This window comes from Clytia hemisphaerica, unplaced genomic scaffold (genome assembly GCF_902728285.1).
Source record: "Clytia hemisphaerica strain Z4C2 unplaced genomic scaffold, Clytia hemisphaerica genome assembly, whole genome shotgun sequence".
Lineage (NCBI taxonomy): Eukaryota > Metazoa > Cnidaria > Hydrozoa > Leptothecata > Clytiidae > Clytia > Clytia hemisphaerica.
The window spans coordinates 457340-476213 of NW_027103882.1; the positions used below are offsets into that span (position 1 = coordinate 457340).

The following is an 18874-nucleotide window of genomic DNA, read 5'->3' on the forward strand; positions in this document are numbered from 1 at the left end:
CTGGGATTGTTTTGGTCTGCGGATCTCTGCCACGACTAGCCTGGAAGTTTTTAATCTCGTTGAAATATGCGGCTTCTAAACACGTATTTTCAGGACCAGTATATAAATTATAGATTAAATGAATAATTATCCAATAAAATTGTCACTTTGACTTTTATTTATTCAAATTTACTAAATTAAGGTAAGAAAATTCACTTTGAAGGGCTAATTTTTAGTCTTTTGTCATTATTACGACGGTCTGTAAAATACACGTCGCGACCAAAACAAAACATTCCAAGCAGATGTTCCTGTTCGCAAACTTTTTTCGAACACAACAAATTTTTTTTGAAGGAGCGAAAGGTCGAAAACTTTGATTTATATTCCCAAAGTTTTACAGTATAATTCAAAGGGTTTCACTTATCTTTTTTTAGACGACAAATTTCAAAAATGGATATCTAAGGAAGGCATGAATTCTCAGCTTACAAAATGGGTGACAAGAACAAGGATTTTAACTATGGATACCAGCCATTGGATGGTAAGAGCAACACAAATTTTATCATAGTTTGACTCTATTTTAGTGTTAGGTCAACACTAATTAATATTGCTTGGCCTGGGTGACGTTGACAAATAGTTGTTTAGGAGAATGCGACGGCCTATTAAATAACTAATTAATCTACAACAGTTATATACCTAGTAAATATATTCTAATAATTTATCACGTTTTTATTGGCTGAGAGAAAGTAATGTATATGGACAACCCTGGACACCGCCGTACATTGCGCGGTGGAGTTCGGTGGTATTTTAGGTTAGATCGAAAACACCGTACAACACCACCATACAGAATCCCACCTTACACGGAATTGCCACCTTACGATTGTCCGGTGGATGTATGCATGGATGTACGCACTTCCCACCGTACAATGCACGGCGGTATTTTTCGTGTACAGTGGGACATGAGCGGTGGTAAAAATAGGTCAGTCAGGACCTCTTTGGACTTTTTTAACATTAGTTCGGATAGAATAAAAACATACCTGATCAACACAACCAAACCTTTTGTCTTGCGTTTACTCTTTCCTTCACAACTACTTTCGTTTTTGCTTATGTAGGTTTTAAAATCCACAAGTAATGAACCTCTTATAGCTTTATCTGAATAAATCTGGTTGAAAACCTTCTATCAGGTTTCATTCCGTACGTTTTTTATCCACGTGGTGAACCGGTTTCCCCGATTTCCCGATAATTAAAAATTGGAACTTTCCCGTGGGCGCGATTGGGCGTACCGCCATCGCGAAATATTGTTCGTGAAAATTTACCGTATTCTAACGCTAATATAATCGAGATAGGAAACAAATATTAAATTTGATCTTTTTTTGCTCGTATTTCTAAATTTCAAGATAAAAAGAACTATTTACAAATTATTTTCTTTAACGGGCGTTGAATCGACATTGACATATTTAATGATGTCATAATCAATGCCGTGCATATTTTGTCAGCGCCGTGCATATTTTGTCAACATCCTTTTCATTGGATAAATACTACTAAAATATACAAGATAAGTAAACATAAATTTATCGCCCGCGAGCACGGCTTAGCCAAGCGCACATCTCTTATTCATTATCTAAGAATTGAAGCGGGCAAAGATTACCGCGCGGCTGATAGCGGACGAAGGTTTTTTTGAAGATATTTTCAGTTATAATCCAAGGTAGAACAAACTAAACATGGAAAGGGGGTATTTTTTAGTGCTTTATACGATGATCGCTATTTTATTTAAATTCTATGTTTAGATTTTTCTACCCAGCCCCGTTGCTATGTACGCGCGCCCTGTTGCTAAAACCTTTGCTTGAAATCGAAAGCGAAACCAAGATTATTTAGCGCACACTGCCGTTTGCGTAATATTGATAAAGTGAAATGAGGTCCTGACTGTAGGTAAGGCTCCACCCACCGAAAACCCACCGGACGCCCGCTCAATGTACGGCGGTGTCCAGGGTCATGTATATGGAGTAACTTGTTATTCAATAGGCTGTCCAAAACAACTATAGTCAAATACAATTGTATATGATCAACCTTAGGTAAAGCCAGACAGTGTGTCAATCGAACAAATCGAACATTGAATCAATAGTTGTTTTAGAGAACGCGACGGCCCATACCATTGAATAACTAATTTATACTCCACAGTCAAGAACAAGAGGACCCTGCCGACGCACCGGACTTAGCGAACACCGGACACGTGAAAGTCCGGTGTAAAATGAGAATTTTTTTTACCACCGGACAATCTCTACACCGGACTTAAGGAAGTCGGATGTCCGGTGTCGGAGAAGGCTATTTTTTCCCACCGGACAATCAAAACACACCGGACATGACCAGTCCGACAAGTGGTGCGTCCGGTGTTTCTTAATTTTTCGTTTCATAAATGGCCGGCGTCCAAAATTCCCTGCATGCAACACCGGACTGACACCGGACTTAATGCGTCCGGTGTAGCGAAAGGATACTTTTGCCACCGGACAAATACACCGGACAGTCCGGTGCGTCGTGTAACAGACGGGTGTTCACCAATTTTGGCAAGCTCTTTGCAATCTTTCAAAGAATGATTCAAAACTAAAATAGAAATACAAAAGAAAAATAACTAACTTGAACAAAAACAAAAGTGTGAAATTGACACGCCTACTTGTGGAAAATCTAAGTTCTAGCGATAATGTATAGTATATACAAAAGAAAACTCATGTTGAAAGAAAATTGAATGCCTGAGTTTAAGTATAAGTGAAAATCTAAGTTGAAAATGTAAGTTGAAAATGTAAGTTGAAAATGTAAGTTGAAGTATAAATTGAAAGTATAAGTTGAAAGAAAAATGTAAAAATATATAAGTTCTATTTACCAGCATGCCAGGAAATTGATATTGTGATGGTCCTGAACACAAAAGAGCTTGAGCTTGAAGTTGAACAAAGTTTGATTGATTAGAAGTGCTATCAACCTAGCTTAAGAGCTAACTAACTTGAATGATGTAGCCATCTTGAATTGATTTGAAAATTGAGTTAGAGAGATGTTAACTCCTCAAAAGCTAGTTGACAACTGATGACAAAAAACAAAGTGCTGGTTTTGTATCAAAAAGCAAAGTGGACAAAAATTATAAAAAACAAAGTTGATATGTAATAAATTATGAATAAATAAATTATTTTTTGTGTATAAATTATATAAATTATTTTAAAATTGAATTGTGTGTAGAATGCAGAACAAACCAAAGGACAAAGACCAGAACAAAGTGGACATGCAAGAAAACTTACAAAATGTGTCTAGACCCTTAGGAAAGCTCTGTCCACATGTGGCAAAAACAGAAAGACACTGAAAAACACAGAAAACTCAAATATGTATATTTTTTGTAAATTTTGAATAAGAATAAGGTAAAAGCATTTCAACCAGACCAAAACATAATAAATGAAATTTTGCATTTCATGAATTTCTTTAGTTTACACTGCCCGGCCGGCATATGCAAAATTTCAATTGCTCAAGTTATCAATATCACTTATAATCAATTCATGAAATAAAGGCAATTCATCCACAGGGTGTATCATAACCAAGCCACGTACTGCACGAAAGGTGGTACGATTGACATTTTCGGTGTGGTTACGATATTCGACTTGGCACCTTCGAATACGATCATCCTTGCTTGTTTCGACGCTTTTGATCTTTCCATATTGATATGTGTTGCATAACTGGCTTTCCTGCTTTAGGAAAAGTACAATATCACCAACTTTCAAATTAAATGTGTTATCAAACCATTTTGGCTGATGCATAAGCTTTGGCAGATGAACGGTTAGCCATACTTCAAACCAGGCATTGAATAGCTCCTCATTTTGTTTGAGAAACTTGTCGGGTTTTGAGGTGATATTGACAGGAAATGATGGACTCCTGTTATTGTTACGACCTAACAGAAGTCGGTTTGGAGTTAAGATGTCGGAGACTTCAAACTCTGAATGTCCATAGAGGGCCAGTGGTGCGTCGTTGATGGTGTTTGACAGCTGGCTGGCGACGGTTTCCCATTGAAGCACGGAGAAACGATACTTGTCAAAGTTGATGTTGAGTGATTTCTTGATTTCCTGGATTTTCCGCTCCACCTTGCCATGCATGTGATGACCGGATACAGGACAGGTTTGAAAATCGACAAGAACATCTTGAAACAGGCGGTTTTGGATATCCCGAAAGGAAAGTTTAAGCGTTCCGCATCCCTTGACTAGTTGACTTCCTTCGTCAGGTAGTAGGTACTTGGGATATCCAACTTCGCTGGCAAATCGTGTAAATGATAAGATGAATGCTGGCGTACTATAATCATCCATGATCTTGATCTTTGTAGCGGATGTTGTTGTGCAGCAAAAGATTACCATCCATATTTTGATTGTGGTACGTTTGTGGAAGTTTGAGTATGAAGTAAATGGTCCACACAAATCCACTTGTGTTGAATAGAATGGAGGGGCGATGTTCAAATTGTGGTCTGATATCGGTCCCATTTCCACATTGATTGTTTTCTTTGCGATGTATCTGCATCTTTCACAGCGTCTTCGGACGAGCTTGACAAGATCACGACCATCAATGATATAGGATATTTGAAGGACATAACGGAGAACAGTTTCAACTCCAGCATGTTTGGCAACTGGATGGTTCCAATGGACATGATCGACAATGCTGTAGGCAATCGGTGAGTGTCTGTCGACCAGTGGGACGAAGAATGATGATGCGGTGAGGTCAAGCATTATGTTGGTGAGCTTTCCAGTTGCTGTCACATTGTTTGTAGGTAGAATTCTGCCAGTGTAATGTAAGATTCCATCCTTCATTGTTGAGATTCGTTCATACTTCTTTTTCAATGAGAACGATTGTACTTCCTCTGTTGCTTTAGTGAAGAAGTATTGAAAAGTTGATTTTTCACATGGTTGAAGAGCGATACGTGACAATCTTTTCTTGCGACATGCAAAGTTTGATACAAATTGAAATATCGCGCTCATGATTGCCAATGATTTTGTCCAACCATACTTCATTGGGTTCACAAGGTACTCTGAGAAGTCGAACCGTTGATTTATGGATGAAAAGTGGATGGATGGAGGTATAGTGATTGGATCAACAATTGGGAGAATCTGTTCTTTCTTTGCAGCTTTGAGTTCTTCATTTGTGAGTTTGACTTGATCGACAGATTTCACGGGGAAGGTATCCTCAGGATCATGCATCCAATCAAACCCGTTGAACCAAGTTGAATTTGATGATACATCAGAAATGGTTGTACCTCTCCTAGTTCCAATGTCTGCGATCATATTTTCGGTCGAGACAAACTTCCATGATGCTAGTTCAGTGAATCGGTGGACTTCAGTAACACGACTGCGGACCCATGGCTTTAGTTGCTTCTCAACACCATTGATCCAGAACAAGGCAATTTGGCTGTCTGTCAGTTTCAAGCTTGATTTGAGGTTTGATCCAAAGGCTCTTCTAACGACTTCTCCAGTGTGTGCGTTGAGAGTTGCTGCAAAGAGTTCACCTCTTGGTTGAGTAGTTCCATCTGGGATGAGTCTTGAGCGTGCGAAAACAAGTTGGCATGAAAACTTCCCACACTTTCTCTTGAAACGTGCGTAGATTGCAACACATGCGATGTTTTTAGAAGCGTCTGCTGTATCGATTGAGTTGATCTCTAAATTGATGGCATCCTCTGGTACGATTGCACGTCTGTATTTTATTTGGGAGATTTCTTCCATCATTTTGAAATGTGAGTCCCATATTTGTCGAAGATTGTCTGGGATACGATCGTCCCATCCAATGCCAAGATCAACAAGGTGATGTAGATCAAGCTTCATTGCGGCTGTCAGTGGTGTGATTTTCCCAGATATGTCATAGAGTTCAGCTACTTTTGAGACACATTGTCTGCGAGTGAGGTTAAGTGGTACATCATTGATTTTGACAGGTTTCTTGCCTCTGACTTTCTTGGCAAAGTTTAGCTCGCTGACATCTAATGACACAACATCTTCTTCCGGATACCACTTCATTCCAGCGACACCAATGCTTTCACCATCTGATGTCAGGTCTGGCTTTGGTTTTTGGTGGGAGAATGTTATTCCTTTGAGTGAGAAACCTCCACGATTGACCACGATCTCAAGTTCATCAGCACGTTGAGTGGCAAGCTCCATTGACTTCTCACCGGATAGACAGTCGTCAACATAGATATCCTTCATGACGATTTTAGCAACTTCTGGGTAGTCTTCAGAGGACAGTCGTCCGGTTTCCCTCAGGGCTCGCTCTGATTGATTACCTGATGACTTCACACCATAGATCAATGTCTTTATGACTTTCTCTTTTGGGATTTTGGTTTTGTCAAGTTGTTCCTCCCAGATATATCGTTGTAGGCACCAATGATGTTCACGAAGACGAACTGAATTATACATCTTCCTAATGTCAGTGTGGAAGGCTGTATGATGTAGCGACCATCGTATAAGAATTTCAACTAGTCGGTTCATGTTGTTGGTTCCCTTCGCAAGGATGTCGTTCAGACTGTATCCTGAATCAGTGGGTTGCGATGCATCAAAAACGATTCTGCAGGGCGTGGATAGAGAGTTTGGCTTCCACACAGCTCTCCAGGGGATGAAGTTGACTACTTTGGTGTTGGATAGCATCTGTTGTTGTTGTGGTGTTAAGTTCTCCACGTAATCAACGTAGCCCATTGATTGTAACTTGGCTTCTGATGCGATGACATCCTTCTTGTCTGATGGTTCCTTGTCCAACTTCCTCAGTTGTTGGAAGTATACCTTCAGTGCCTTGTGTTTGTTGTTGACAAGTTTTGTCTCAGGGTTGTGGAGTAGTGGCAGGCTTGCGTGTGAGATACGATTCTTTAACTCAACTGAAACAGATTGATTGATTAAGTGTTGCTCCACTTCTTCTTTCAGGCTGATGGATTCGATTGATTCGCTTATCTTGCACTCTTTACAGTCTCTGCAGTGAACACATCGATATGTAATTTGACTTCCGGCATTCTCAGCTTCTTCAAAGACTTTGCTGTTTCTGGTGACGAGTGCTGTTGGGTGTTGGTCGTCAAACTCCAGCATGAGGTTTTGTTGGTGATCCTTTTCAACTTTGACGTGAATTAGATCAACTTCTGGAAGAGTAGTCAGTTGATGGCTTGATAGTTTACGATGAGTTGCAAGGAATGTATTCATTTGGTTGACTGCAATGTGATGCTGGTTGATGATGTTGAAGGCACGATGAGGGCCTCCTACAACGCCACGGCTGCCATCGCTGTTATTGAACAAGGATTGGAATATTGTTAAGCCGGTTGTCAGTTGGAACACTTCCTTTGGATGATATCGATGATACTTGATACCTAGCATGATATCTACTTCCCCACCAACGGATGATGGGAGTGATGGTAGGTCATCTGGGTTGCCTCCAGTCTTCTGAAATGCTGAGATGATATCCTCCTCCACTTGTTTGAGCTCATACGTGGGGAAGGTTGACGTGATCTTTGGAAGACAAAGTCCTTTTAATTGTGCATCATGACCGTTGTGTAGTGGGATGTTGACTTTGTAGGATCCAGTACTGTAGGTTTGAACGTTACCAACACCTCCAATTGGGATGTCACCACTATACTCTACCTTGGCTCTCTCACCAAGACGTTTGACAGCATTCTCCGAAATGACCATGTCACTACAGCCAGAATCGAAGAATATGGTAAATAGCTGGCCATCAACAATAACTGTTTGTAGGATGTAGATTGCATCATTGTCGTCGTCATTGTCAGTACTGTCAACATCTGATGGTTGTGTAGTCTTACGTCTTGAGTTGTAGGACTGAGTGTCGATATGAAATACCAGTTTGATGTCTTTGGAGAATTGTTGAAGTCTCGTTTGTCGTAGGATGCATCTTTCTTTGAAGTTCTGAAGGACTTGGTGGCATTCAGGCGTTGAGGCATGGTCTTGGCAGACGAGAACATGCTTCTTGACGTCGAAGTTGTCGTGAGATGGGTGTGGACAGGTGAACTCGCGTTGACACCGTCCCTCCTGGTGTTTTCCTTTTGATTGTTGAGCGCCTGGAAACAGACACTGTGTGCAGTAACCCTTTTGGCGTAGGGTGTTGAATCGTTGGGATGGCTTCATTTGGACGAATTCTGGACATGAGAAATATTGTAATAACTTTGAGTTATTTGGTCCATTTGTCTGGATGTGTCCTGTTGCACCACAGATGAAACACTTTGTTTGGATGATCGGATTTTTGTAGTCTGTATGGTGTGAACTTCTACCACCTCCTGATGGTCCTTGTTTGCCATTCCCTGGTGTTTGTTTACCAGTATCACTTGTTGGTTGAGAACAGTGTAACAGTTTGAGTTGTTGGATTGAGAGCTCTGTTTCGAGGAATTTGATAAACTCCTCCCATACATCTGGCTGATTGAGTGTTTTTCCTTCAAGAAAGGAAAACCATTTGGTTTGACGTGCATCATCCATCAACTGATAGATGTCTTCAAGTGTTTTCCCATAAAAGAGAAAATTTTCAATTTGATGTTTTCGAGACAAGTTCATTGCATCACGCATAAAGTTAAGCATGCTACTGATTGTTTCAATTTGCTTCTCAGGATCACGATTACGCCATAGGCGGGTTGCCTTGTTTAATGTAGAAAGTTTCTTTGATAGAAGAAGTTTCGGATCACCATATGACGACTTTAGTCTACGCCATATTTCATCAATGTCATCAACTCCTTTAACAAGGGTAAGGGCTGGGCCTTCAAGATAGTTGTTCTTAATCAAATCAGGAAGGTGAGCAGTTGGTGTTGATTTAGCATGCAACTTGTCGAAATCAGTTTTAAATGAATAAAAGTCTGAAGATGAGTCATACCCTTTAAACTTGCTTAGTTTAATGTTCAGTTTGGATGATTGAAATTTTTGTTCTTTGGCAATCTCCTGATGTTTGAGTGTTGCTTCAAGGTTTGTAACATACATGGATTTCGAAACAACTAGTGCATCATATGAAGTAGTGACAGTTTTGATCTCATCATTTGGAAAGTTATGTTGACTTAGAAGGATTTTCTCCATCTGTTTCGAAAGATTGTTCATACTCTGTTGATTAGCAGAAATGTTGCGTTCAGCTAGAATAAGTTCGTCATAATTAAATTCAGCTGGTTTCTTGTCGAAGACTGCCTTGAGCGTTTTGATGGTTCCCTTAACCTCCTTCATTAGGAAGTCAGAGACAAGTTTGTTTTGATGAGCATCTTGTATTGGTTTATCGATAGGGCGTACTGATTGGCGACGACTATGGATGCGCTGGATAATTTCTCTTGTGTTAGTAATTGCATCATTAAAAACTTTAAGGAATGTTTTTTCATATACATCCTCATCTGTGATCACCTTTGAAAGTTCACTGTGGATTATCTTCAATCGATTACGCATTTTCATTAGATTCTGAAGCACATCTTCAAGTTCATTAAATGACATAAATTCAATATCGTAATCCATACCGAAGTCAGCAATGTCACTGCAAAGGACGTTATGTTCAACGGAAAGTTGCTTGATATCGTGATCCATTGTTGATTCAGTTTGTTCTTGGAGTGATAAAGTTTGAATGAGTTTTGAAAGGTTGGCGTCAGTTGAGGATGTGTCACTCTGATCACTCTCATAAAGGCTTTCGTACAAATTGAAAGTAGTTTGAAGTGATGACTTCTCAAGGTTGGTTTCACTATCACTTGATGTAGGGCTTGTTGATACAGTTGGTTGATTGGGTGGTAATCGTTGACCACTATTAGCAAATGATTTGTAATTGATTGGTTTGGTCGCAGCTTCACGTTTGCTACGGCGCATGAAGATGGTTGGCTGTTTTGAATGTAACAGACGGGTGTTCACCAATTTTGGCAAGCTCTTTGCAATCTTTCAAAGAATGATTCAAAACTAAAATAGAAATACAAAAGAAAAATAACTAACTTGAACAAAAACAAAAGTGTGAAATTGACACGCCTACTTGTGGAAAATCTAAGTTCTAGCGATAATGTATAGTATATACAAAAGAAAACTCATGTTGAAAGAAAATTGAATGCCTGAGTTTAAGTATAAGTGAAAATCTAAGTTGAAAATGTAAGTTGAAAATGTAAGTTGAAAATGTAAGTTGAAGTATAAATTGAAAGTATAAGTTGAAAGAAAAATGTAAAAATATATAAGTTCTATTTACCAGCATGCCAGGAAATTGATATTGTGATGGTCCTGAACACAAAAGAGCTTGAGCTTGAAGTTGAACAAAGTTTGATTGATTAGAAGTGCTATCAACCTAGCTTAAGAGCTAACTAACTTGAATGATGTAGCCATCTTGAATTGATTTGAAAATTGAGTTTGAGAGATGTTAACTCCTCAAAAGCTAGTTGACAACTGATGACAAAAAACAAAGTGCTGGTTTTGTATCAAAAAGCAAAGTGGACAAAAATTATAAAAAACAAAGTTGATATGTAATAAATTATGAATAAATAAATTATTTTTTGTGTATAAATTATATAAATTATTTTAAAATTGAATTGTGTGTAGAATGCAGAACAAACCAAAGGACAAAGACCAGAACAAAGTGGACATGCAAGAAAACTTACAAAATGTGTCTAGACCCTTAGGAAAGCTCTGTCCACATGTGGCAAAAACAGAAAGACACTGAAAAACACAGAAAACTCAAATATGTATATTTTTTGTAAATTTTGAATAAGAATAAGGTAAAAGCATTTCAACCAGACCAAAACATAATAAATGAAATTTTGCATTTCATGAATTTCTTTAGTTTACACGTCGGCAGGGTCCTAGAACAAGTGCAATACCTTAAATTGGATACAAAAAAGTATCCAAAATAGCAATCAACATCCTAATTAGGAACTATCTTACCACTTCGAAGATGTAAAATAAGCAAATGAGATTGTGTACTGAATTTCATCGTGTTTGGCTGGCGGAATGCAAAAATATAGCCCAAAACACCACTCAAATGTGCTTACTAGCATTACGCTTTTTTCGTGCGAAAATCGGACCGTAGCGGGCCGTTCCGTAAAAAGAAAAACAAATCTTTAGCTCGTGTTCGCAAAATTTTAGGCTTTGAACGGCAGATTATTAAGGATGTTAATTTTCGAGGAACCCGGCAGAGAAATTACTTGAAATTTTGGTCAGTGGTGCAAATCTCGATGAAGAAAAGGTTTAGTGTCATAGTTTTCCAAACGCGGATTGAAGCAGTAACCTCAAAAATTCAGGTCAAAGTGTCTGCTCTCCTATCTAGGATACCTAAATCTCCAAATTAGGATACAACTCTCCTAGTTAGGAGAGATTGGCCGAAGGTATTCTAATTTGCACTTGTTCTTGACCTTGTTCTTGTTCTTGACGGATTTAGGCAGGGCTGTCGAATTTAGGACCACTCAACGTACTTTCCCTGAGCCAATAAAAATGTGATAAATTATCTTGTCTCTAGGTAACTGTTGTGGAGTAATTAGTTATTCATTAGGCTGCTGCGTTCTCCAAAACAATATCTAATCGAAATCTCAATCGAATGTAATTTGAACGCAATCCAACACAATAAAATATAACCCAGTAATTGGCCGTTCGATTGAGATTTGATTGCATTCGACAATCGATTGCATTTTCGTTCGATTGCGATTTTCGTTTGAACTATTTCGATTGACAGTTGACACTGTCTGGGTAAAGAAGGTTGTCAATTTTCAAGGCATACGGAAAATTCTTTCGGAAGATATGGGACCCGAAATACCACTTGGTTAAATCATTTTGGTGTAACCTCTGGCATAACCTGGTGATAGGGGAGGTGAATTTTGGGGGTATATACCTATAAAATGTCTGTACACCTTTTCGCCCTTCCATCTGGCATATTGAATTATATGCAAAAATCATGGTGGCGGAATCGCTATGGTGAGATTTCATAGAAAAATATGCAAAACCTGTTCAAAAAAAAGTATATATTTTTAATCGAACTTTGTTTCTTCAAAATGTAGAGTTCAATTAATAGCCTTTTTGATTGGGAAACTTATTTGCCATACTCGCCAGCTTTGCCACATCCAAAATTCTACACGGCTACGCTGCCATTTTGATTTCTGTTTCGTGATGCTTCGTCAGCAGTTTTTAACAAATCAAATTTCCTATATTGCTTTTTTAACATTGGAAGGCTTTTGGAAAGAAAAGTTGATTTATTATTGAACACATGGTATTTAGGAATAATAAATAGGAAGTTCAGAATCACTCATAGACAAAAATTTTTTTCTTCTATGATTGGTAAAAGTAAAGAGATATAGTTTCCATCAACAATTCTGACTGTCCTACAGTTCCCAACTCTAAAGAAAGGTGTTTCGAAATTAGATGAATGATGTCAACATTAGACCAACTTATGGTGGCACAATTAGAATGAGAAAGTTTAAAGGCCCCTGCGCCAGCTGGGACAAAAAGTTGAATTAATAAACGGCATCAAAACAGAATATGCTATGTCTTTAAGAGGCACCTCTGGTGTTTTCTTTATGTCGCCTGCCGTTGTGTCCTGTATTTGATCTAATATATTTAAGCCAGCCCTATGTTACTACATCTCAGGAATTAAAAGTTTTAGTGACAATTATCAATGATATAAGTTTACAGCCACAATTTCAGCAAAGCGGTTATGCTTTGAGTGATCATTTTGGGTAACATATAGCCAGAGTACTAGGTGTGATGTATAACCTCTCCATTCAAAAGGTTTTCTTTACACTTTTACAGACACCTGATTGCAAACAAATCTCACAAAAAAGTGCGTTATACTGCATCCAATTAGATTTGAGTATTTCACCTGTCAATAAAATAATAAAATAATACGCTACAAACAAAGAAAAAAAAAGCTTATCGTTTTTTAATGCTCTTGGGAATAACCTAGATGTTATTGTTTTAACCTTGGATACAAAACATTTTTATTGTCTTGATCATATGAAAGATCTTTTGGCAAGGGCTATCATGTTTTACCAAGTTTGTTTGCTACTAATCTAATAGTAGTCTCTTCAGTATTGGGGAAATTGGAAGTTGAAAGCTCCAGTAGTTTCTGAGTTGGTAGAAGGTTAAGGTGTATTTTACAAACTGGTCTGCCAAGTACCTAATACTAGTAGACCAATTTTTTCTGTTACAAATTTCAGTCAAGCCAAATGAGTCAATTTGTCAATATGTGATTTTTTCCAAATTAACATTCTGGTCTATAAAATACCAAACAGATAGGTGGCCGAAACCAAAATTCGGTAAATAATCTCTAGTAATGTGTGATCATGGTGTGCACCCCCAGATGCTTCCGCTGGTGCTTAAAGGGTTAAAAGTGGATATTTTGCTGGAATTTGCAAACATTTTTTAAAAATCTAGTTAGTGAATATCTCTGTTTTGTTTGGATTATTTCCAATTTATTTCAAATCGTAAAATAAGTGATATAATGATGTGCATCATGTCGAAACCCTTGATATATTGTTGTTACTACTTCCTCACCACTAATAGGCTATCAAGATAATTAAAAGTCATTATCATTATTATTGCCTCGTGCCATACGTATGAGCTATATTACTGATTTTTGTCTGCCATTATTATTCATGCCATTATAATAAGTTCATATCTATAGAAGCTAATATAATAAACTTTGTACTACTTTTCATGTTCTTAAAGTGTTCTTATTTTAAAAATTGTTTATAATTTTGACAGTAGCTGGTGCTTATCAAAGTTTGAGAAAATCCACGAATATAGTTTGCTGATTCTTCCTTGTGTCACTTCCTTCTATTTTTAATAAGGCTTCTGTTTTGTTTCGTTATCATTTTTTCTTTTATCTGCCATTTTTTTATTGTTGTTTTTTATCATTAAAAAATCTTCCGCAAAGCTGGAGAGTGCTTATGATGATGGATTTGTAAAGGTACTCTTTCCGATACGAAGTAGCGTAGCTTGCGCTGCTCAAATTTAAGATGGCCTTGAGAACTTGCTTTTGATTTGGGGTAGTTTATATGTGACGATAGAGATTTTGATTAACTATTGCAGGTGTGTACCGAGTTAATCGTTCTCTACTGCAATTTGAGCTTTACTAAGCTCGTTAAACATTCACTCACCATATGGATAAGGCTATCACTGTGTCTCACACATTCTGCACCGCAATGGGCTGTGTTCGAGTCCCAAACACTTCCAAGCAGGGTGTTAGGGAAATATGGCGATAGACTCTCTACCTTCACTCGTGTAACAACTGCAGGCTTTAGACTACATTGAAATCATCTTTATACTAGACCAAGGTTTTAAGTAAATACCAGATTTCAAACTTCAAACACGTTGTTGGTTAAAAGGTTTTCAACGCCTGTTGATTTATTCGTTTTTTCAGAATTCGCACAAGAAGGCGATGGTAGTGGTGTACATGACAAACTGACCGAATCTTATGAACTGGAAAATATCGATAAAAATAAATCAAACGATGGCTTGGGAGCTTTGGAAGAAAAGCCGGCTTCAGAGTACGTTATATTTTGTTTCTTCATTACCGCCACAGATATCATATTCCTTACACGCTGGATAGGCCGACTACTCACAGATTTCCCGTCGAAGAGTAGATTGACCAATATTAAAGTGGATTAGTCCGCTGTGTTGTTCTTTCATAATTTAGCTTAGACTTTCGAACATTCGACTTTTAAAGTATTAGAATTGCGGCTGTTGACGACTAGATTTGAACAAGATGGTGGGCAAGTGAGCTCTAAAACTGGGCACGCTTTCTTTAATAAGGAAGCCTAAACCTGAGTTTGAGATCAGTGGTCCGTATAAAGAAATGGTTCGGTCATTTCTTAGATAAGCCAACAAATATTTTTTTGTGGGAGATTGATGTTAGACTTTTTTCTCAATTACTCCAACGGGATGAAATTCTTACATTAAATTTTTCTTTTAAAATTTTCGCAGTTGTTGCCCGATTCTACGAAATCCTCTAAATCCGCGCAGTATCCCACTAAGGGCAAGTCAATTATTTTGTACCATCCATAAAACAAGTAAGCTCTATCGTTTACTTTTTGTTTCAAAATTGTATATTTTTTTCTTTACAGGACCAATGCAAATGGTTTGGGTGTTATGACAGCCGCCATCTTTATTGTTGGAGAAATTTGTGGTGCGGGTGCCATCTCGTTTCCCGCCGCCCTCTCTAAAACAGGAATATATGGTAAGTGGTTAATAGCCAACCTTTCTGCATTTGCCTATTTTTAAGATGCGTTATGGGAAAAAGTGTCAGGGTATTTTGTCGGGGAAAGCGTTTATTTACAATCTATTTTTCCCGATAAGGTATGGAACTAATTGAGTGCAGTTTGTCTAATTCAAAAATGAACATTTCTTGTTTTACTTGTTGCGAATTTATTTTTCGTTGAGATCAGACTTCTCGTATGTATTTAGAACTAGAAATAATAATTGTATTCATAAGTGAGGCTAAAAGAATTTTTAATATCTTCTTGTTAAGATGATTTGTCGTCAGAAAAACACAAGATATTGAACAAGGGTATACATATTTATCTCCTTATAATCTACTCGCGAAAGTGCATAACCTCAGTTGCTTAGACGTGTATAGCTATAAGGTTTCATTTTCAGGCTTATTTCTTATTGTTGTGGTTGTATTCGCTTGCGTGTACGCTGGTCTTTTGCTCGGTCACTCATGGAAACGAATCGATGAACAACGGCAAAATAAGGACCCACTCCGGGACCCTTATCCTTACATGGGTGAGGTCGCTGTGGGCCGGAAATTCCGACATTTTATCACGGTGACGTTGAATGTTCAGTTGTTTTTAACGTGTGTCGTTTATCTGTTGTTGGCAGCTGAGATTGTGGGTAGCTTTGTCTCATTTCATGTTGGGCACATCCATCAGCAAGGCAACTTAAGGCTCTGGTTAATTATATTAGCTTGCATAATTACTCCTTTAACCTGGTTGGGGACACCCAAAGATTTCTGGTTTGTCGCCGTCGCCGCTGCTGGGTCCACAACCCTTGCCCTCCTTTTGGTTTGGATTAAATATGGAATGATCGCGCCTGAAGATTTAGGGGCCGTTGAAAAAGCGCCAGTAACGTTAGGCTCCTTTGCGTCAGCGTTTGGAACGTTTGTGTTTGGTTTTACCGGAGCGTCCTTGTTCCCGACCATCCAATCAGACATGCGGAACCCTGGCGAGTTCAGTAAAGCAGCTTACCTAGGTTACCTCGGAATCTTTTTATTATACGTACCAACCGCTCTGGGGGGTTACTTCGTACTCGGTAAAGACATCCGATCAAGCATCCTAAGGACCTTATCACATTACGATAAAGTCCATCATAGCAGCCGATCGATCGTAAGCATAGCGGAGTGTTTATTTGCCGCGCATTTTGTGACTGGATTTGTATTGATGTTAAACCCTTGTCTACAACAACTTGGCGAATTCTTCAAAGTACCCCATAGTAAGTTTTGTTATTTCATTTGCTTATTTACTCTGAAGAGCTCTGAAACTACTGAACCTCGATTGTAAAAACTGATATGGAAATTTTCATATTTTAAAAGATTTTAATTCTAAACAAAACATTCTATGCCTCATTCTTTTCAAATTTTAAAATATTTTTTATTCCAAACAAGCCATTTTGTGTCTCGAAACCACTGTAATATTTGCTTGGATCAGATAATGCAATTTATGAAAATAGTTATCGAAGTATTGTAGAAATTGCCGGTATCGCATTTTTGTAGTAGTTCTATCGTTATTTTAAACTTTTTGAACGGATCATTTTTATCATTGATATAATCAAATGATTTTCAACTTTCTAACATTCAAACTGCTTCATTGCACCGATAGTTCCCACACTGTAAAATTCGAGGAAACTTGAATGACAAGGTGTTAAATCTTTGAGATAAGCTATCCCCAAGAACGAATCATTTTCTTCCATTCTCATAAACGTAATACTATTCTTTTTCTTTTTATCATTCAGAATTTTGTTTTCAACGTGTCGCTCTTCGATCATTAGCCATGTTGGCTATACTCGTGTCATGTGAAATCTTCCCGCAATTCGGACCAATCGTTGATCTGGTTGGTGGCTCCATCAATGTCCTGTTATGTTTTGTATTCCCAATTACCATCTACTTAAAGTTATTCCCTGAAACCACAACGAAAAGTAAGCTCGTAATGGCTGCTATTATTATTTTCGCCGTACTAGGAGGTACAGCATCTACTGTTTCTAATGCATGGAACATTTCTAAAGAATTTCATAAATTATATTTTGCTAAAGGAGCAACAGGTCATCCTGAAGTGTAACAAAATTCTTATTTTTTTATTTGAACTATCCTAGTTAGATAACATGGTGATCTTTTGTTCTAATTTTTATTTTCTTGGGGTGTTCTTTGGGCGTTCTTAGTGCTGAGCGGTTGTATTTGATAAATAAATAAAAGGGTAAATGGAATCCTTCCAGTTTTTTAAGGATGCAAAATTCGAATTTTCTGACGTTCTTTACCTATAAAGCTACTAAAACATATTTGTGAAAACATTCTTAGCAGTGGACGGGGTTTATATCGATTTACATGTGGTTTGCAATGATGGGAGTGAAAGGGTTGCATAATTATTAGAATGTTTTTTTGTCAGTTTATGTTTAGGGGTCAAATAAATTTTTTGACTGTATTTTTTTTTATATTTTTACTGTAAATCAGTAGGGTGGTGACAAGGGCGCCGAGGTAGTGGCTAGCACCCCTGATCACAAATTTTGGTTCCCTTTGCCTTTTCTTCTCTTTATCAAACGGGCTCTTTAGACAAAGAGTGGAATGTTGTCTAAAATTACAACGCGTTACTTTTTGACAACCTTTTCCCTTACAAAAGGGGTCTTGATACAGAATACCACTTCACTACTGATTTGAATCTTTTTAAACTTAGCAAATTTCCACTTGACCATTTTACAAAAGTAGTTCCATATGTCGCAAACATTATCTGCATGTGTCTTACTTAAAATTTATACCAAACACTATCGCGGGTTTTCAAAATCTTTTTTAGAATTTTTTTGTTATGTTTAAATTTAAAAAGTTTATTTTTATAGCTCTATTTTTTACGAATGTCATAATGATACTCTTAAGGCCGGTCTCCACTTTCGCGCGAAATGTGCGACAGTTTTGTCATTGGTCGGTTGAAAAATGAAGCAATTCCATTGGGCAAATATGACGTAACGATTGAAAAAAAGTAGAACTTCCTTCAACTTTTTTTTTGTTCGCGCGAAACTTTTTTATGACGTAATCTTTTCTTCAGGCAAAAAAGGTTGAGAAAAAACTGTCGCCCATTTCGTGCGAAAGAGGAGACCGGCCTTTAGGCCTTCCAAAAATATACATAACGCTGGATAACTTTCCAAAAGAAAATGCTAAGTAACAAGCAAGGGCAGCAGGAGCATTTGACCTTCAATCAATTCTCTCAAGTTTTAAATCGTTTTAAAATATCTTGTACTTTTGACTTCTTGAAGCTAACCGTTGATATAGTTACTTTTATTTCGCAATCTAGAACGAAACCCACCCGGTGATTCTAACTGAAAGATTCTTGTCTGTATGCTACACCCAATTATCGAGTTATGATATCAATGTTCTGTTTGTGTTCTCACGTATTAATGACTTTTCTAGTCAACAAGGTTAAATTGTGACTCCAAGCAATAGTTTCAACTAAACCCCTTATTTTTGGAAGAGCCGAATTTTTCTCCTTTCATGTAATCTAACATATTTAACTATTTATTGGATTTGGGTATGAAATTTGAAATTTCTATCCGTAAAAACAAAATAAGAATTTTTTTTTTGATGAAAAAGAAAATAGTTTTTGATTTCGTGGGAGAATTCTAAATTTGTGTCAATTTCTTTCCTTTCTGCCATAGCTTCTAAATAGGAGGTGGGTTTCCTTTTTCAACAAAAAAGTTATTTCCAGGGGATGGTGAGAGGTTTTGGAAAAGTG

At 37.6% G+C, this 18874-nt stretch overlaps 2 protein-coding genes across 2 annotated transcripts in view; both read left to right on the forward strand.

The window, feature by feature from the left end:
* LOC136808490 (uncharacterized) overlaps window positions 1-18874 on the forward strand; it is a 152246-nt gene that overhangs the window by 91348 nt on the left and 42024 nt on the right. The window lies entirely within an intron of this gene.
* LOC136808478 (uncharacterized) lies at window positions 371-18759 on the forward strand. Its single transcript, XM_067065007.1, has 5 exons — window positions 371-514; window positions 14305-14431; window positions 15008-15120; window positions 15540-16373; window positions 16893-18759. Exons 1-5 carry the CDS (start codon window positions 466-468, stop codon window positions 17213-17215), a joined length of 1446 nt encoding a protein of 481 aa, XP_066921108.1. The 5' UTR covers window positions 371-465; the 3' UTR covers window positions 17216-18759.